The sequence below is a fragment of the Nylanderia fulva genome, unplaced genomic scaffold (assembly GCF_048542155.1).
Source record: "Nylanderia fulva isolate GAGA-0341 unplaced genomic scaffold, ASM4854215v1 Scaffold28, whole genome shotgun sequence".
Taxonomy (NCBI): Eukaryota; Metazoa; Arthropoda; class Insecta; order Hymenoptera; family Formicidae; genus Nylanderia; species Nylanderia fulva.
This window is the reverse complement of record NW_028190347.1, coordinates 2,454,766-2,470,273: the sequence shown is the minus strand read 5'-3', so window position 1 is coordinate 2,470,273 and position 15,508 is coordinate 2,454,766. Positions and strand designations below refer to the sequence as shown.

At 30.8% G+C, this 15,508-nt stretch overlaps 3 protein-coding genes across 4 annotated transcripts in view; 2 read left to right on the top strand and 1 right to left on the bottom strand.

Moving 5' to 3' along the window:
* Window positions 1-5,573, top strand: part of Dgk (diacyl glycerol kinase 1) — a 91,022-nt gene extending 85,449 nt beyond the window's left edge. The window contains exons 14-18 of the mRNA XM_029311162.2: window positions 85-209; window positions 353-640; window positions 842-1,043; window positions 1,225-1,406; window positions 1,795-5,573. Of these exons, the coding sequence (XP_029166995.1) occupies window positions 85-209; window positions 353-640; window positions 842-1,043; window positions 1,225-1,406; window positions 1,795-1,884 (887 nt within the window). The 3' untranslated portion in view covers window positions 1,885-5,573. The remainder of the gene's footprint in view (window positions 1-84; window positions 210-352; window positions 641-841; window positions 1,044-1,224; window positions 1,407-1,794) is intronic.
* Window positions 5,574-7,094: 1,521 nt separating this feature from the next.
* Window positions 7,095-13,115, top strand: Ge-1 (Enhancer of mRNA-decapping protein 4 homolog Ge-1). Of its 2 annotated transcripts, none has more exons than XM_029311155.2 (9): window positions 7,095-7,338; window positions 7,510-7,578; window positions 8,118-8,323; window positions 8,533-8,912; window positions 8,999-9,267; window positions 9,360-11,011; window positions 11,109-11,316; window positions 11,399-11,689; window positions 11,824-13,115. In XM_029311155.2, exons 1-9 carry the CDS (start codon window positions 7,328-7,330, stop codon window positions 12,011-12,013), a joined length of 3,276 nt encoding a protein of 1,091 aa, XP_029166988.2. In that variant the 5' UTR covers window positions 7,095-7,327; the 3' UTR covers window positions 12,014-13,115. The 2 variants fall into 2 exon arrangements, with proteins under 2 accessions (XP_029166988.2, XP_029166989.2); XM_029311156.2 differs by lacking the exon at window positions 7,095-7,338 and adding an exon at window positions 7,345-7,437.
* Window positions 13,116-13,825: 710 nt separating this feature from the next.
* On the bottom strand, window positions 13,826-15,292 carry LOC114937621 (rRNA-processing protein UTP23 homolog). Its single transcript, XM_029311158.2, has 3 exons — window positions 14,894-15,292; window positions 14,545-14,777; window positions 13,826-14,408 (listed from the first exon to the last, which is right to left on the bottom strand). The coding sequence occupies exons 1-3, from the start codon at window positions 15,008-15,010 to the stop codon at window positions 13,994-13,996; spliced, it is 765 nt and encodes a 254-aa protein (XP_029166991.2). The 5' UTR covers window positions 15,011-15,292; the 3' UTR covers window positions 13,826-13,993.
* Between the last annotated feature and the right edge of the window lie 216 nt (window positions 15,293-15,508).

Here is a 15,508-nt window from a genome sequence, read left to right as displayed (position 1 = left end):
TATGAATCACATTAATTTAACGTTAATTTCAATGATAATCGCGCGTTCAATGATAACCATTGCTTTTGCAACTGTTTAATTTAGATCGTGTACAATTTGAAAAACAACCTGCCGTTGGCGTTATACCTCTCGGCACGGGAAATGACCTTGCAAGGTGTTTACGCTGGGGCGGTGGTTACGAAGGAGAAGCAGTGCACAAAGTTCTTAAGGTAAAGCAAACTATATGACGAACTGAATATTTTAATAATAATCGAATTGTAATAGATTATTATTCTTATTTTTTTTTTATATTATTGTAATATGTATCATATTATCGTAAAAATTTGCTACACGAAATCTAAATGGTTCACAGAAAATAGGAAAGGCGACACAGGTGATGATGGATCGCTGGCAAATAGAAGTTTTAGATCAAAAGGACGAAAAGAAATCGAATCAGGACAGTATACCGTACAATATCATTAATAACTATTTCTCGGTGGGCGTCGACGCTGCCATTTGCGTCAAATTCCATATGGAGAGGGAGAAAAATCCAGAGAAATTTAATAGCAGAATGAAAAATAAACTATGGTACTTTGAATACGCAACTACGGAACAATTTGCAGCCAGTTGCAAAAATCTTCACGAAGATCTCGAAATAATCGTAAGCATAAATTGACACTATTTTCATTCAATTAATAAATTAATACATTCGCGAATATCGAATATTCAGATATATAAATTGAGAATTAATCAACCGTGTATATTCCGCAATTCGAATACGTAATAGAATTTGTGATCACTCAATATCGATTCAACGGAATCGATGGAATTCGTGATGTTACATGCATTTCATCGATTGCAGTGCGACGGTACACCACTGGATTTGGCGCATGGGCCATCTTTGCAAGGAGTCGCATTGCTAAACATTCCTTTCACTCACGGGGGCTCGAATCTTTGGGGTGAACATCATACGCGGCATCGTCTTGGTAAACGAAAAAAACGACCGGACAAAGAACTTAGTACCAGTAGCTTCAATTCCGTAGATCTCACCGCCGCGATTCAAGGTGAGTTATATTTATTTGTCGCGCAAAAAAATGATCAGTTTTGCGCGAACTCGATATTTAATAAATATATCTTTTTGCATCTCGTTCAAGCATAAAATGTCACAAGCGCAAATAGAATATATCCAGAAGGATCGCACCTTCTTTAATATAATATATTTGTGTACTTACTCATTACCGGCAGACATCGGGGACAATCTCATAGAAGTAATCGGTTTGGAGAACTGCTTGCACATGGGTCAGGTGAAGACTGGATTGCGACATTCCGGCAGAAGACTAGCCCAATGCAGTAGCGTCACCATCATTACAAGCAAACGATTTCCCATGCAGATCGACGGAGAACCTTGGATGCAAGGTCCTTGCACGGTGAGCTGGAATAAAATAATAAAATATTTAAGTACAGCATGCAATGATAAACGGAACGTATATTTTAACAAGATTTTTTTTGCTTCACATAACAAAAGTTTCATCGGACATAACTAAAGAACGGAAACATGTTTTCAATTATTTTCATTACATTCTGTTTTATGATAAATACATAAATTTATATTGAATTTGTATCGACATATTTTACGCTCCACAAAACTTTATTGTGTGCATGTTATTTAGAATGAATATTCCTCTGTTTTCAGTTTTATTATATCATAATTTTAAACTATATACAATATATATATATATATATATATATATATATATATATATATTATTATTTTTAACAAATTGCAAATTAAATGAAAACATTTCTTTGATATAGATTCGCATCACACATAAAAATCAAGTACCAATGCTGATGGCACCACCGCCGGATAAGAGTAAAGGCTTCTTCCGGTTTTTAAGGAGGTGAACACAATAGCTTTACGCTTTTAGCGAAGGAGGATAAATTCTATCGAGTGAAAAAAAAATCAATTCCAACCCAGTCTCTAACCCAGTCTTGTCAACGTCGGGCACGTTTTATCTTCTTTATTACGGCGGAAATGTATCGATTCCATCGCATGTAGTCGCAGCTTCGATACTCGTCTAAACGCGAAGAATGCGAGCGTCAACGCGTCTTAGGTATTTTTGTGTACAATATTTTCAAACTAAATGCAATTTTATTGTCTTATGAAAGTTTATGTATTTTATGTAAAGTTTTAGTCTTATAGATATGCCAACCCAAAGGCTTTAAGGCTTGAATGCTAGAAATTTTCGATTATTTTTTGATTCTCAATTGGTGAAATAAAAACACCGAGCGGACAAGAATCAATTTGCCATATATGATAAATCATAATTCTGTCGCTTAATTTACGTATTGCCTTTTAGCTGTGCGAATCGATAGAGATTATATTTATAAAAAAAAAAAGAATTGTGATTAAAATATCTTTCAGATTTAGCGAAAGCAAACTCGTTTGCAAAATAACGTCGTCCTTTCAATTAAGGGTCAAGTTACTTCACGCAAGTCATCAATTGCTCGGCGAGAGCTTTCGCGTTTTCGAATTCTGCCGCTTTTTACATGTGTGCAAATCGCACATATTTATGCAAGAAATGAGCAACACATTGACACGGCGAATTATTGTGCGGTGTCGTGCAAACGAGAGTGGAGTTGTAATAAAAGCTACTTCAACTTAGCGCGTATATGAATATAATTCTTTCAAGATCTCTATCGCCGAACAATTAGCACTTTTAGCGTAGAAAGGATGGGCAAACAAATGTGGACTGGTTTGGTCGACATATTTTCGCTTACGTGATACGTGATATATTCCTAATTCTGGTTCTCCTTTGCACGAATCCGTCCGTCAATCTCTCACGAGTAACATATATCTTCCTCTCTTATAATTCTAGGTTTTTTGTAAGGCTTAATCGTAAACGCTTACAATTAGACATAAATCAGGATCTATTTATTTATTTATTTATTCAACTATTTATTTATTTATTTATTTTTCGTATATTTTATAAGTTTAAGAGCAATATATCATAAGCATATCAACGAGCGAGTGCGGTTGCGTAGCACGTTGTAATGTGTGTGCGTTTGGTTGTTAACATTTATGAGAGATCATAAGTCACGAATTACGGAATTATGAATATTATTTAATCTACATGCGGATTATAATTCTCGATAGCAATTATATATAACTCGCGTCTTTATATATCACATTATTTCTTATATGTTTTTTAATGTGATTGTAATTATTATACTTCTCATATATATTTCTCAACTATTTTTGCACTTTGTGCTTGCAAAGAAATATAAGTAAATTTCTCGTAAATCTCTCCATTAATATATGTTCTCTTATTAAGCGTACAAGCGCCTGCATTTTACATACTACTAGCTCTATGCTAATTTATATATTTATGGATGCTTCCAAGCACTTTTCTTCTTCTCTGCTACAGTTACTTCGATTAAAACTTTATATATCAATAACGATTACGCGATTCTATAATTTCTTGATATTTCCGAATGTTAAGAAAGTAAGTAGCTAATATAGCCAATATAAATTAAGAGTGTACTATTTATTAAATTATATGAATTCTATTTCCATGCACTTGTTAAATGCATTTTGTTAATATAAAATAAAATCTGAGATAATATATACATATATATTATGTACATATTATATATGTATATACATCTTGAATCTAATGTAGTGAAACAAAATTTTGTTTTTGTAATTATATGTATACATATATGTGTGTGTATGTATATATAATATAAATATATATATATATATATATATACACAGCCAAAGAAATAATATAGTAAATGCGATTTAAAATCCCGCAGGGACCATCTCGATATATATAAACAATAAAGACGATTTTAAATTTTCATATCTTCGTGCAGGCCGAGATTTTAATCTTTTGTAAGATGCTTAAACTGTCATTTTTGCAGCATCTTTTGTGACTATCTAGATATTTTACTTGCGTCTACTATGCCAAATAAATTTAAACAATTCAACTATGTTTTTAAAAGTTAAGAAATGTGACAATTAGTTAATTAAAAAAATACTGCGTATAAGTAGAATTATAATAGCATAGAATAGCATAGAATTTACATTTATGATGATTCAAAGTACAACATTACCTCTGCAAAGTAAGGATGATTTAGAATTTTTCCAAGCACCAGTCGTTCACGATTATCATTGTTTTTTATCGCAATCTTCCATAACGATTAACGCGGTTGATTATAGTCATTAGAGTAATCGAAATACTACGCTTACAAATAATTGTAATCAATAAAAAAATCTTAATTTTTGAATTGTTACCTATTAGCGATCGAATTGTAAAGGAATGAAAAATGAAGAGGAAAATGAAAAATCGTCGCGAGGACAAACAGGAGTCTATTCCTGCAGTCCCTTTGACATGTGAATATTAACGGCACAATAACGACGATTGTTTTTCTATTTGGATTGGCGCAGTGTCTCAGTGTGCTTTGTCATTGTGTAACATTATATCTGATGTGAAAAGACCCAAAAAATTTATTCATTTATGCGGCAGTACAAAAAGTAAAACATTCGCTTGAGAACTTGTTGGAAATTCGAATGCACAATTTGCAATAATAATACTCTAAATAGTTTCCGAATTAAGAATCGGAAGGAAAAAACGGTATTATGTGTGAATGAGATTCCAAAAAGACTCTAGCGAATATTTAGTAGAACATGTTCTCAAGAACATGTAGCTATTTTGTCGTAAAGAAAGCATATGCAATAGCGAAGAGTGAATCGGACGTAAAAGTTATAAATTGAAATTTTTATTATAAGATTATTGCGATTCTAAAGCAAAATAAAAATGAATGAACTGATTTTGCAGCGATATATAATAGACCAAATAATAAACATCTAATGTGTGTAATATAATAATAAAAAATTAATCGTAAATAATGATAATAATCTTTAGCAGAATTATATGCAAATTATTGCAAATAAAAAAGTCTGTTTGTAAAATTAGGATAGAAATTTATTATGCTAAAGTTTTTCTGAAGGAAAGGCGGTTTTAAACGAATTTTAAACAATAAAGAAACATTCCGGACAAAATTAAAAATATATTAAAAACGAAAAAGAAAAGCACTGTGCAAACAATTTCATAAATATATAATATAAATTTTGATCTATATTAGCAATTTAGAAGAATAAATTTTTCTTTGTAATTTTCTTTCTTTTAAGCCATCTATTTTTCGTGCAATTAAAATGTGTAACAAATTACAAAAGTTTTTTCAAATCTTATGTCTTTAATAAAATGTTGAGTGTTATTATATATATAAATGGAGGATTATTATATATATATTAATTATTATTACACGTATAACATATTATAGTCCGATTCACTTTTCTCCTCTCGCTTTCGATGGTGATCTGCAATTACGTCTGGCATACGAAATATATGCGTTATAGTCATTAAGCGCTACTTACGAATATTCGACCTTAGCTGAATTTACTGCCATCTTTTTTGGGTCTATGTACGTTTGAGCACTACTGCCATTTTCCAAAAGATAGACACCTACGTGAATGAAAAAAGCCTGTCTATAGTGTAATATAATATAAGAAATAAAGTGTAAATTTATATCGCGTATATTTTTTCCTATTAATGACTTTTTTCAATATTTCAGACTTTCAAATCAATTGTGAGTTCATCGTTTACAATTAAATGATGAATATCGACATTACAATGAATAAAAATAAAATATCTACATGATGCCAATAACTTTTCGACATTATGAGTAATATGTTTAAGAATTTGTACATTTATATAAGACTTGCTAAAGTTAATTTAAAATTGTTTTTAACATTTCCACAAAAATATTGGAAAGATAAAAATAATTCTCTTTCAGAAGAAACCTCTTGTTACTCTATTAACTTTTGAGACTTTCTTTATTCATTTTTATACTTTTAAAGTTTTTTAGAGAAATGCATCGTTTTCTTAATTAAGTGAAAAATATATATTTAGTATAGTGTATATAAATTATAGTATAAATATATTTATATATAATATATATATTTACGTTATATATATACATATATGTGTATATATATGTATATATGTACGTATGTATGTATATATGTATGTATGTATGTATGTATATGTATCCCAGATAGCACCATGTCTAAAATGCACACATAAGTCATCATTAAGAAATCTTTAAGGCATCTTTAAGAAATCTTATGATATGATATCCCAAAGACATCTTGAAAACATCTTAAAGATGTCTTATGGGTGCATTTTGGACATGGTGCTATCTGGGATGTATATATGTATATATGTATGTATGTATGTATGTATGTATGTATGTATGTATTATGTATATGTATATATATGTGTGAGTCTCTTTCATCCGTATATTTCAAAGATAACACGCTCAAATATCGATAAAGATTCAGATGTATACACAAATTATAAATTGAGAGAGAATATCTTTCGTATTATAACACTTACATGCCGAGGATTACTCGATTAATTCGAGCACGGTGCAGATAACGAAGCGTCTCCAACCATAATATATGTTAGTCGCCTGAAACAAACAGTAAACTCTCCGTATAGAGCGCAAGAAGAACATTACACATATTGAAAATCTTTAATTAAAGTAATAATTAGTAGACGTACCGCTTTTCGGGACAGCAATCGCGTTAGAACCGCATCTAAATCCTCCAAACGACGACGAAGTACTTTTGCGCGCCTTTCGCGTTTGGGCTCTTTCAGCCATCTTGCGACTCGTTATTTCGAATCTCGCGTGCGCGAGAATCAGCAATACGTATCGTAATTCTTTCAAGCACTTCGAGTAATTTCTCCGCGCTGTACATACACAGAAATTTTGGCAATTTTGTCGGAATAAAATTAATTACTTCCTTACTTACGTAAATAAAGTCTGTCAACGCCACGAAGGAATATAAAATTGTGTATTAATCGTGTATGAATATTCGAAAATGTTTGGCGCTTCACGTATAACAAAAGTAGGGAGGACGCTTCGCGTCTAGCGCGCTGATTGGCTGCTGCTTTCCAAGTCCCTAGAAAGTCACTATCGGACAGTCAATCAGCGTGCAGGATTTTTTCTCGCAATAATGTTGTAATGTGGACTGTTCAGATATGCATCGGAACGTGTGGATAACCGAATTCATTCTCAATTCTCAAATCTCGCAAGCAACACTTGATCGCTCTCCACGCTTCGCTGATGCCTGACGTTTCACTTTCGTTGAAATTGATCGAAATTTGATTTAGTACGCGCGTACTAATATCGTTTTCAACGTCATACCGGTGATGAATACACGGCTGCTCGTCGACTGATCGTATATACATATATTCGTCCCGAACGAGCGGCATTTATGCCTGAGAGGTGCGTGTAAAAGCGATCTCGTATGTAATTGTATGTGTAAAATGTAATAGCGAATCGCAACGATGGGTCACGTTACACGTACCGATTACACCGATTGAGGTTAGGAATCGCTTGGACGTGCCGGGCGTGTTGCAAGTTTCTCAGACATTCAACAATTCGTTATTTTCGCAGGAACGCGGCTGGCGATATGAGCAAAACCGGGGAGACTAATTTAAGGCATCTCCACTATCAGCAGACAGTGTAAGCATCTCCGAGAGATCGAGCGCACGCTTTCGAAACCGTGGTACATACAGGGGTATCAGTTTTATGCCACTGAATGGCAAAAGCGGACATTATTGCTTTAGTTTTTCTATTCGACTTTAGAAATATAGAGAAATCAGACGATGATTCTGTCTAAAATTCTGAAAATCCTAACATTTGCTGCAAAAAAGTTTATAATAGAAATAACTTGTTCTGATTTATATGTTTATTATTAATTTGCATCTGATTAATTGTCTCTTTATTCTGCTTGATATTGTAAACTTTTACATATATTTCTAAACCATTTTTAATTATATTTTATAAGAAATTAAAATATTTCAAATGTATGTACCGTTGGTTTCATCTAAAATATTGTATTTCAGTTATTTCAATTTCCATATAAAAATTAATCACAGCATATTTTTTCATTAATATATTGCATTTATATTCGATTTTCTGTTCTTAATATTTATGGAGAAAAATGATTGTAACTATTTGATTTATATAAAAATACTTATTTTAGTATTTTGTTTCTGCAGGGAGTTCAATGGACGAGACGATCAACATTCAGTGGAATTATGCAGCACAAATGTGACTATTATTCCTTCCCCTGGTGATCATTCTCATGGTAGCTCAAAAGTAAAGTTGAAAAATATAGTTGACTTTACATGGGATCATCACCTTTATACTGGCCAGTTGTTGGCCGTTCATGTATCTGGAAAATATTTAGCATATGGTATAAAAGGTATAACATTTAATAGAATTGCAGATTTGCTATTTGTAATTGTTTTGTTAATGTAGTGAAGTAGGATTATACATTATTTATAATTAAAATGTCCTGCTTAATATTATAATTTGTTTTTTAATTGAATGTTTATATATCTATAAACAATTTGATTCAATTTATATTATTATATACTTCTACTTAGATATACTTTTTTTTCTATTTTTTAGTTGGTACCGGTGGTGGGTTAGTTCGTGTTGTATACAAGGAGTTAGAACATAGGGCTTTGCTACGAGGAATGCGTGGTGCTATTCAAGATCTTGCCTTCGCCCATGTTTCAAATGCAATTCTTGCGTGTATTGACTGTACAGGATCTCTTTTTATACATACAATTGAACCAACACCATCTGAATTATTATGCAGTTTAGTATTACAAGTAGATGCGGATGATGACTCTCCAACTAGTCATCGAGTAATCTGGTGTCCATACATACCAGAAGATGATGCCACTGATGGAGATGAAGTATCAAAATTATTGGTTCTCACTCGTGGTTCCAAAGTTGAATTATGGTCAGTTGCAATGGTGGCATCAAAATTTAGATCAGTAGAGGTATATTTAAATACATAGTTTGATCACAGTTTTAAGTGAAATATGTACAATTAGAAAATATTCTTATCCACTTTCTTATATCATAGGCAAAAAATCCAGCTGTTAAAGAGAGTGGAGGGATGATGGAAATTGATCAACATTCAGGAACAATTGTTGAAGCAACGCTTAGTCCAGATGGTACTGCATTAGCAACAGCTAGTACAGATGGAGAGGTAAAATTCTTCCAAGTCTTCCTCCATAATAATTCACACAATGGCCAACCACAACCACGTTGCTTACATCAATGGAAACCTCATGGAGGACGACCTATCTCCTGCCTATTTTTCCTTGACGATCATAAAAATTATCAACCTGAGTGAGTATTTTAAAAATGTTAACTCGATTTAACATGCATAGAACCATCCATTAAAGAAACTTTTAATTAAAAGAAATTATTTATTTTTTCAGCGTTCAGTTTTGGAGGTTTGCTGTGACAGGATGTGACAATAATTCAGAACTGAAAGTATGGTCATGTGAACTATGGACTTGTTTACAAACAATAAAATTTGCTCCAAATCCTTCTACTGGTAAAATGCCAGTACTGAAAGCAGGCTTAGATCTTAGTGCTGGATATCTATTCCTATCAGATATTTATAATAAAATTTTATATATATTAAGTCTTTCAAAAGACAAAGGTGAAGCATTAGCATGCATAAGTACGGTATCAGAATTTCTCCTGCCATATCCAATTTTAAGTTTCGGAATTGTTGATGCCGATCAACGTAAGATTCGATCGACTGGCGAATCATTGGAGGATCTATGTACATGTGAAGAGATCGATGAAAACGATGAACAACTTGTCATTTATATGTATCTAGTCCAACCGAAGTCTTTACAAGAGTGTCACATTGCCTTCAAACCTGCCTCGCAAGCAAGTGGCAATTATCTTATAGATACACTTACTCATGATTTGCTGGATTATTCCGAAGATTTGCCGGATATGGGAACTGTCACTCACAATGGCATTTCCGATGAGAATTGTGAGAGAGAACGCTCTTTATCTACTACAATTGAAGCAACGATTAATCATAATACTACTGGCTTAAATCTAATGACACCCGATGCGTTCAGTTCACCTGCAAAAAAAGAGAATAACGAACTGGAATCTAATTCTGAAAGCCCGGAATTAGGGAAAGTTTTATCCGGTAGTCCTTCTCTTGCACAAGCAGTGCAAGCATTGAACGTGTCTGATCCGCCACTTGTAAAAACTGAGATAGAGGAACAAGCCCCTGCTAGTTGCGGTAGCAGCCCTTCTAGAGAAGTAAGAGAAATTTTGTCTCTTACTAAACCGGACGAAGAGAATGAAATTGATAGCAAATCTGAAATAAAAACAAACGCCGACCAAGATTGGTCTAATATCCCAATGGTCTTACTCAAAGATGTTAATGTACACGCGATGCAAGACTCGGAACAATTTCCCGATGAGAATCTACAAAGGCAAAAGACAAAAGATGAGCCGAAAACGATGTCCCTTTCAATTGACGACACTGGAACGTCGTGGCGACCAAATAGTGATCTCAATTATGTCGAATTGAACAACAAATTAAAATCTATTTTAGAAATAATTCAAGATCAGTGCCAAGAGATAAAAGAATTACGCACAGAGGTGATCAGATTACGAGAAGAATCGCCAGCATCTACACGAATAGAATCCGCATTAGCGAGAATATCTCAACAACAACATGCGAGTCTGGAACAAACTCTGTACAGTCAAATGGCTCGTCAACATGAATTCCTAAACACATTCGAAACAACGATCAAAGAAAAAATTGAAAGTACCTTGCCGCGTGTAATTGAAGAAACAATAATACCTTTAAAGCATCAAATGAGATTAGACGCGAATCAAATGGATGAACTTTTCCAAAAGAATATAACTGAATTAATAAACAGTGCGCGAGTAAAGGATGCTTTTGCTGTGACAGCTGTAAACGCAGCTAAGCCTGCTTTAGATGTTGCTTTTAAAGAAGTATTCTCAAGTTTTATCTTACCTGGCATGGAGAAGATTTGCCAAGTTATGTTTAAGCAAATTCAGGATGTCTTTGTTAAAGGTACTCACGAATGTAAGTAGCCTATATATTTTATCATCATTATGAGACTAATCAGTACTTTCATGTATTATATTGTGTGTGATATTATATACATAATATTTCTTTATAGATTTACAACATATCGACGCTATTGTCGATAAACAATGTCAGCGTCGTAATGAACAATTAAGTGAAGCTTTATCAATATTAGTACGTGAAGAATTACAGACTGAACTAAATAGAACTTTGACGACAACACAAGATAATACCATTCGAGCAATTCGTGATTCTATACGGGAAAATTTGAGCCAGCAGCTTACTGAAATTTCTAGTGCACGGTAAAAAAATATATCACAAATTCGAAGTTTAAAATTACTAGATGCAGATAAAAATTTTATTATATGTTTTTCAAACTTACAGATCAAGAGCTACGACACCTGCTATACCTGTAGCTGCTGTAGCTGATGCTCAAGCACGTGTCATGTCTCTTCTTCAAAGAGGTCAATTTAATGCCGCTTTCCAACAGGCTTTAAGTGCAAGCGATTTAGGATTGGTAGTACTAGTGTGCGAAAAAACGGAGCCTTCGAGAGTATTTTCGTGTGCAGGAGCTCAGGGACAAGGTTCTAGATGCATTTTGCAACAACCTGTGATTCTTTCTCTTGTACAACAATTATCTGCTGACTTAGGACATCGTACGGAACTTAAACATAGGTAATTATTTTTCTTTATTTTTATTTTTCAGTTTAGATTATACAGATTATAACATAAAAAGGAATATTTTTTGTCCTATTTGCAAAATGGCAAAATATAAACAAGAATTATATTTTTATATATTATACACACAGGTGGCTAGAAGAAGCAATATTAAATTTAGATCCAACTGATCCCGTAACACGAGAACATATGGGCACTGTGCTAATAACTCTGCAAAATCAATTGGCTACGTTTGTAGCAAATAATCCGAATCATCGATCGACGCGTCGCATGAAAATGCTTGCCATGGCTGCGCGTGCACTATTAAATCAACATCCTTGACCATCACGTTTGTGAGATTATACAAATATATGATTTTGTATGTTCTGTTTAAAGATTACTTTTGTCTAAAAGCAATATTTACAGAAGTCATTTCTAAGACTGGCAGTTACATAAAATGCAGAACAAATATAATCTCTAATGAATTTATTAACATGCTTGCTATTTTATCAAAGTACATTCAAATTCGATTTTATTTTACTTAGAATATGTACATGCATGTAATATGCAGTAAATTATGTTATTCATTTTATTTGTTTAAATGCTTTACAGTGAAAACTTTTTAAAAAGTTTTTTAATAAACTGCCTAATTTGATTCTAGAAGCAAAAATATAAAAAAGAAATGTTTTAAGTTGAATGTAAAATATTGTTTATTTGACGATAGACTAATACTAGAAAAATATTCAGTATTAATGTCAATAAAAAAATTTTTTTAAAATTTTTGTTCTCTGCATAAAAGATCCTATATCTATGATGTGTAATGTAAAAATGACATTTCACTTATAAGCTGACAGTAAAAGAAATTAGATATAAAGTATTTCTTCATATTTCATAAACTCTGACCTTAAATATAACACATGAATTTCACTCGTGAATGGACTTGTTATATTTAGTCATACTTATATATACGGTTGTAAAGTTTTTTAATTAAATCATCTAACTTTGAAAGATTTTTTCGTTTAAGTCATTTATAAATAGATTTTTTTGTCTGCAAAATTATATTTTTTTATGACTAGCAATTTGTGAATTTAAAAGTCTATATTGAAATAAATATAAATGTAATAATTATATTTTTTTAATTAAATAATGAAATATAACAATAATTATAGTGTTTAATTGAATGATAAAATTTGATTCTTTTTCTTTGTTTTACTTACATTTAATTTAATTCAAATATATCTTATAAAAATATTGCATTATATTTATTATAGTGGCAGATCTATCTGTAAGTAAAATAATGAGAAAACTGTGAACTTCAAGGTTTTGATCATATTGACCTGAATATCATTTCTTGGATTGTAATATGTTAAATTTTCTTCTTAACTTGAACATTTTATATTAATTTGTTAAATGATTATATTAAAATAAACAACAACAAAAATTATATATTATTTTGAATTTTAATTTTTTAAAAGCCAAGAAATTTACATTAAAATATATATAAGGATTTTTGTTAAATTTTATTAATAATAATTAATTTTTAAAACACAAAGCCCTTTAAAAAAATTTTTTAAGAAATGTTTTAATCCTAACAAAATGTAGATCTGTCACTTTTTAACTACAATTATCTTATATATATAGTTTTAAAAATTTCTCTAAAGATCTGTTTAAAAATTCTTAAAAAATGAATGTAAATAATACTGTGTCACTTAAATTGAATAGATTACTTTTCAACATTTTTATAGTCTACATGGAATATTCCTAATTCCAGATTATATCTATATGTATATATTTAGATATATCCTAAGAGAATGACACTTTTTGATATACAATATTGTTCAATGTACTAAAAGATATTTTACATTCTTTCTATATTGAATTTCTTTGTCCGATTTTTTTTATATTGTTATTGTATTTTTCATGTTTAAATAATATTGATCTTAAATTTCTTTAGAACTATGCACATTGTTATTCTTTCTTTAGTGAGAAATAAAATCAAATGCGTTGTAAATTATTATATATTAAATATAAGTAACATTTCTAATTCTTATCTATAACACAAGTTTTTTCTTTCACGAATTTTCATAACTTTTATGTTTCTAACATGTTTATTTTTTGTATAATAAAGATAGGGTATATTTTTATTTGGAACAAATTTTTTAATAAATTTTTTTTTTTTTTTTTTAATGAACACAGATACAAATATAGTACCTTACATATAAAAACTTTCTTTTTTTTAATTATCACAGTTTTTTAAACATTTTTACTTCCTGCATATTCTATTCACGGATTATTCAAAACTTACATGATTTGTATACAGTTTTATTCCCCACGTTTATTCTTCAATTCTGTTACTAAAGCCTCTTTAATGTGTGATGCTATTTTAATCTTTCTTTTTTTGATTTTACCAGATTTTGTACCCTTCTTACTTGATATTGTTTCTGGTTTTTTCTTTTTTTTCAAACAACTAAGTGGATTTGGTCCTCCCTTTTTTTTCCTTTTCTTTAATTTATCGTCCCTCTCTTGTATAATTCCTGCTTGCTTTTGTAATACTTTTACATTTTCTTTTTGCCACATAGTCATACCCAAATCTTTTTGCATAACTTCTGCATATTTACAACTTGCTTCTGAAGGAGATTCTAATGTAGGTGTTTTTCCATGTAAATAAATTAAAGGAACTCCTGGAATTAGCCTCAACTTATTTTGAAGCTTACGATCTTGTGTTGCAATAATATATCTATAACAATTATAAGATAACATTATAAAAGTATATTACTTTCTAATTGTATCATATATATATATATATATATATATATATATATATATAAAATTCATGATATATATTTAATATATAAAAATTCATAGCTGTATACCTTGAACTATTATCTTTTCCTATCATATGTAGTAAACAGTTTGAACCACTTATTGGTTTCTTCTCATGTCCACATTTATGTATAGGATATTGTTTCACTATTTGTGTAGCACCATTAACTTTTGCAGAGAACACACCAAGTTTTTCAGTTTCAGAAATAATGCATGGTGTTGTTAGCAGTTTTAAGTGAGACTGAAAGTATATTTTAAATTGCTCTTGTATGTTGAATTTATTCTGAAAAAATAATAAAACATACAAAATATAAAAATAACAAATAAAATATAAATTTAAAATTAAAATTTAATAGAGCAAGTTGAAAACTTTGTATATATACATGTGGAGAAGCTAACCTGTAATGCTGCGAACGCAAATGTGCCATCAATAAGAATTTGAAATGGTTGATGAAATTTATAATTATTTACATAAAATTCAAGATTTTTCCGGACTTTTTTATATCGTAAGGTCATTTTTAATTTACTAATTAAATTAGTATATTTTATTGCGAGAAACTAAGAGCGCATACAAATCTTGTATGAACACCACGTACAAACTGACAAATATTTATTTTTACTATCGATAAAATCAATCGCACATGATTTTTTTCTTTAATTTATAAATATGTATATGTCATTATTAAAATATTTTCACACACACATGTAAATGACATGCTGTGTTACACATATTCTTGATTAGAAAACGATTTTTCAAAAATTTTCAGAAAGAAAAAGAAAGAGATGCTTCTCTCTCAAAGATAAAAAAATGGGTGCATCTTCATGTGACGCTGAAATCCAGCGTCAAAGCGTCACATGAAAATGCACCCTAACGCATAATGCATTTTTTATAATGTACAGGAATTAATTCCTTATGCATAATGCATAATGCATTTTTTATAATGTACAAATTTATTTAAATTAGAAAAAGGGTCGTTTCCAAAATAAAAATAATGAATAAATGTTATTCCCAAA

Bases quoted from the DNA above. Each gene is read 5' to 3' on its own strand.
- Ge-1 (XM_029311155.2), top strand. The intron at 8,913-8,998 runs GTATATTTAAAT...CTTATATCATAG, and splicing joins CAAAATTTAGATCAGTAGAG to GCAAAAAATCCAGCTGTTAA. The intron at 11,012-11,108 runs GTAAGTAGCCTA...ATTTCTTTATAG, and splicing joins TGTTAAAGGTACTCACGAAT to ATTTACAACATATCGACGCT.
- LOC114937621 (XM_029311158.2), bottom strand. From the start codon at position 15,010: ATGACCTTACGATATAAAAAAGTCCGGAAAAATCTTGAATTTTATGTA. The intron at 14,778-14,893 runs GTTAGCTTCTCC...TTATTTTTTCAG, and splicing joins TTGCGTTCGCAGCATTACAG to AATAAATTCAACATACAAGA. The intron at 14,409-14,544 runs GTATACAGCTAT...TAATTGTTATAG, and splicing joins GGAAAAGATAATAGTTCAAG to ATATATTATTGCAACACAAG.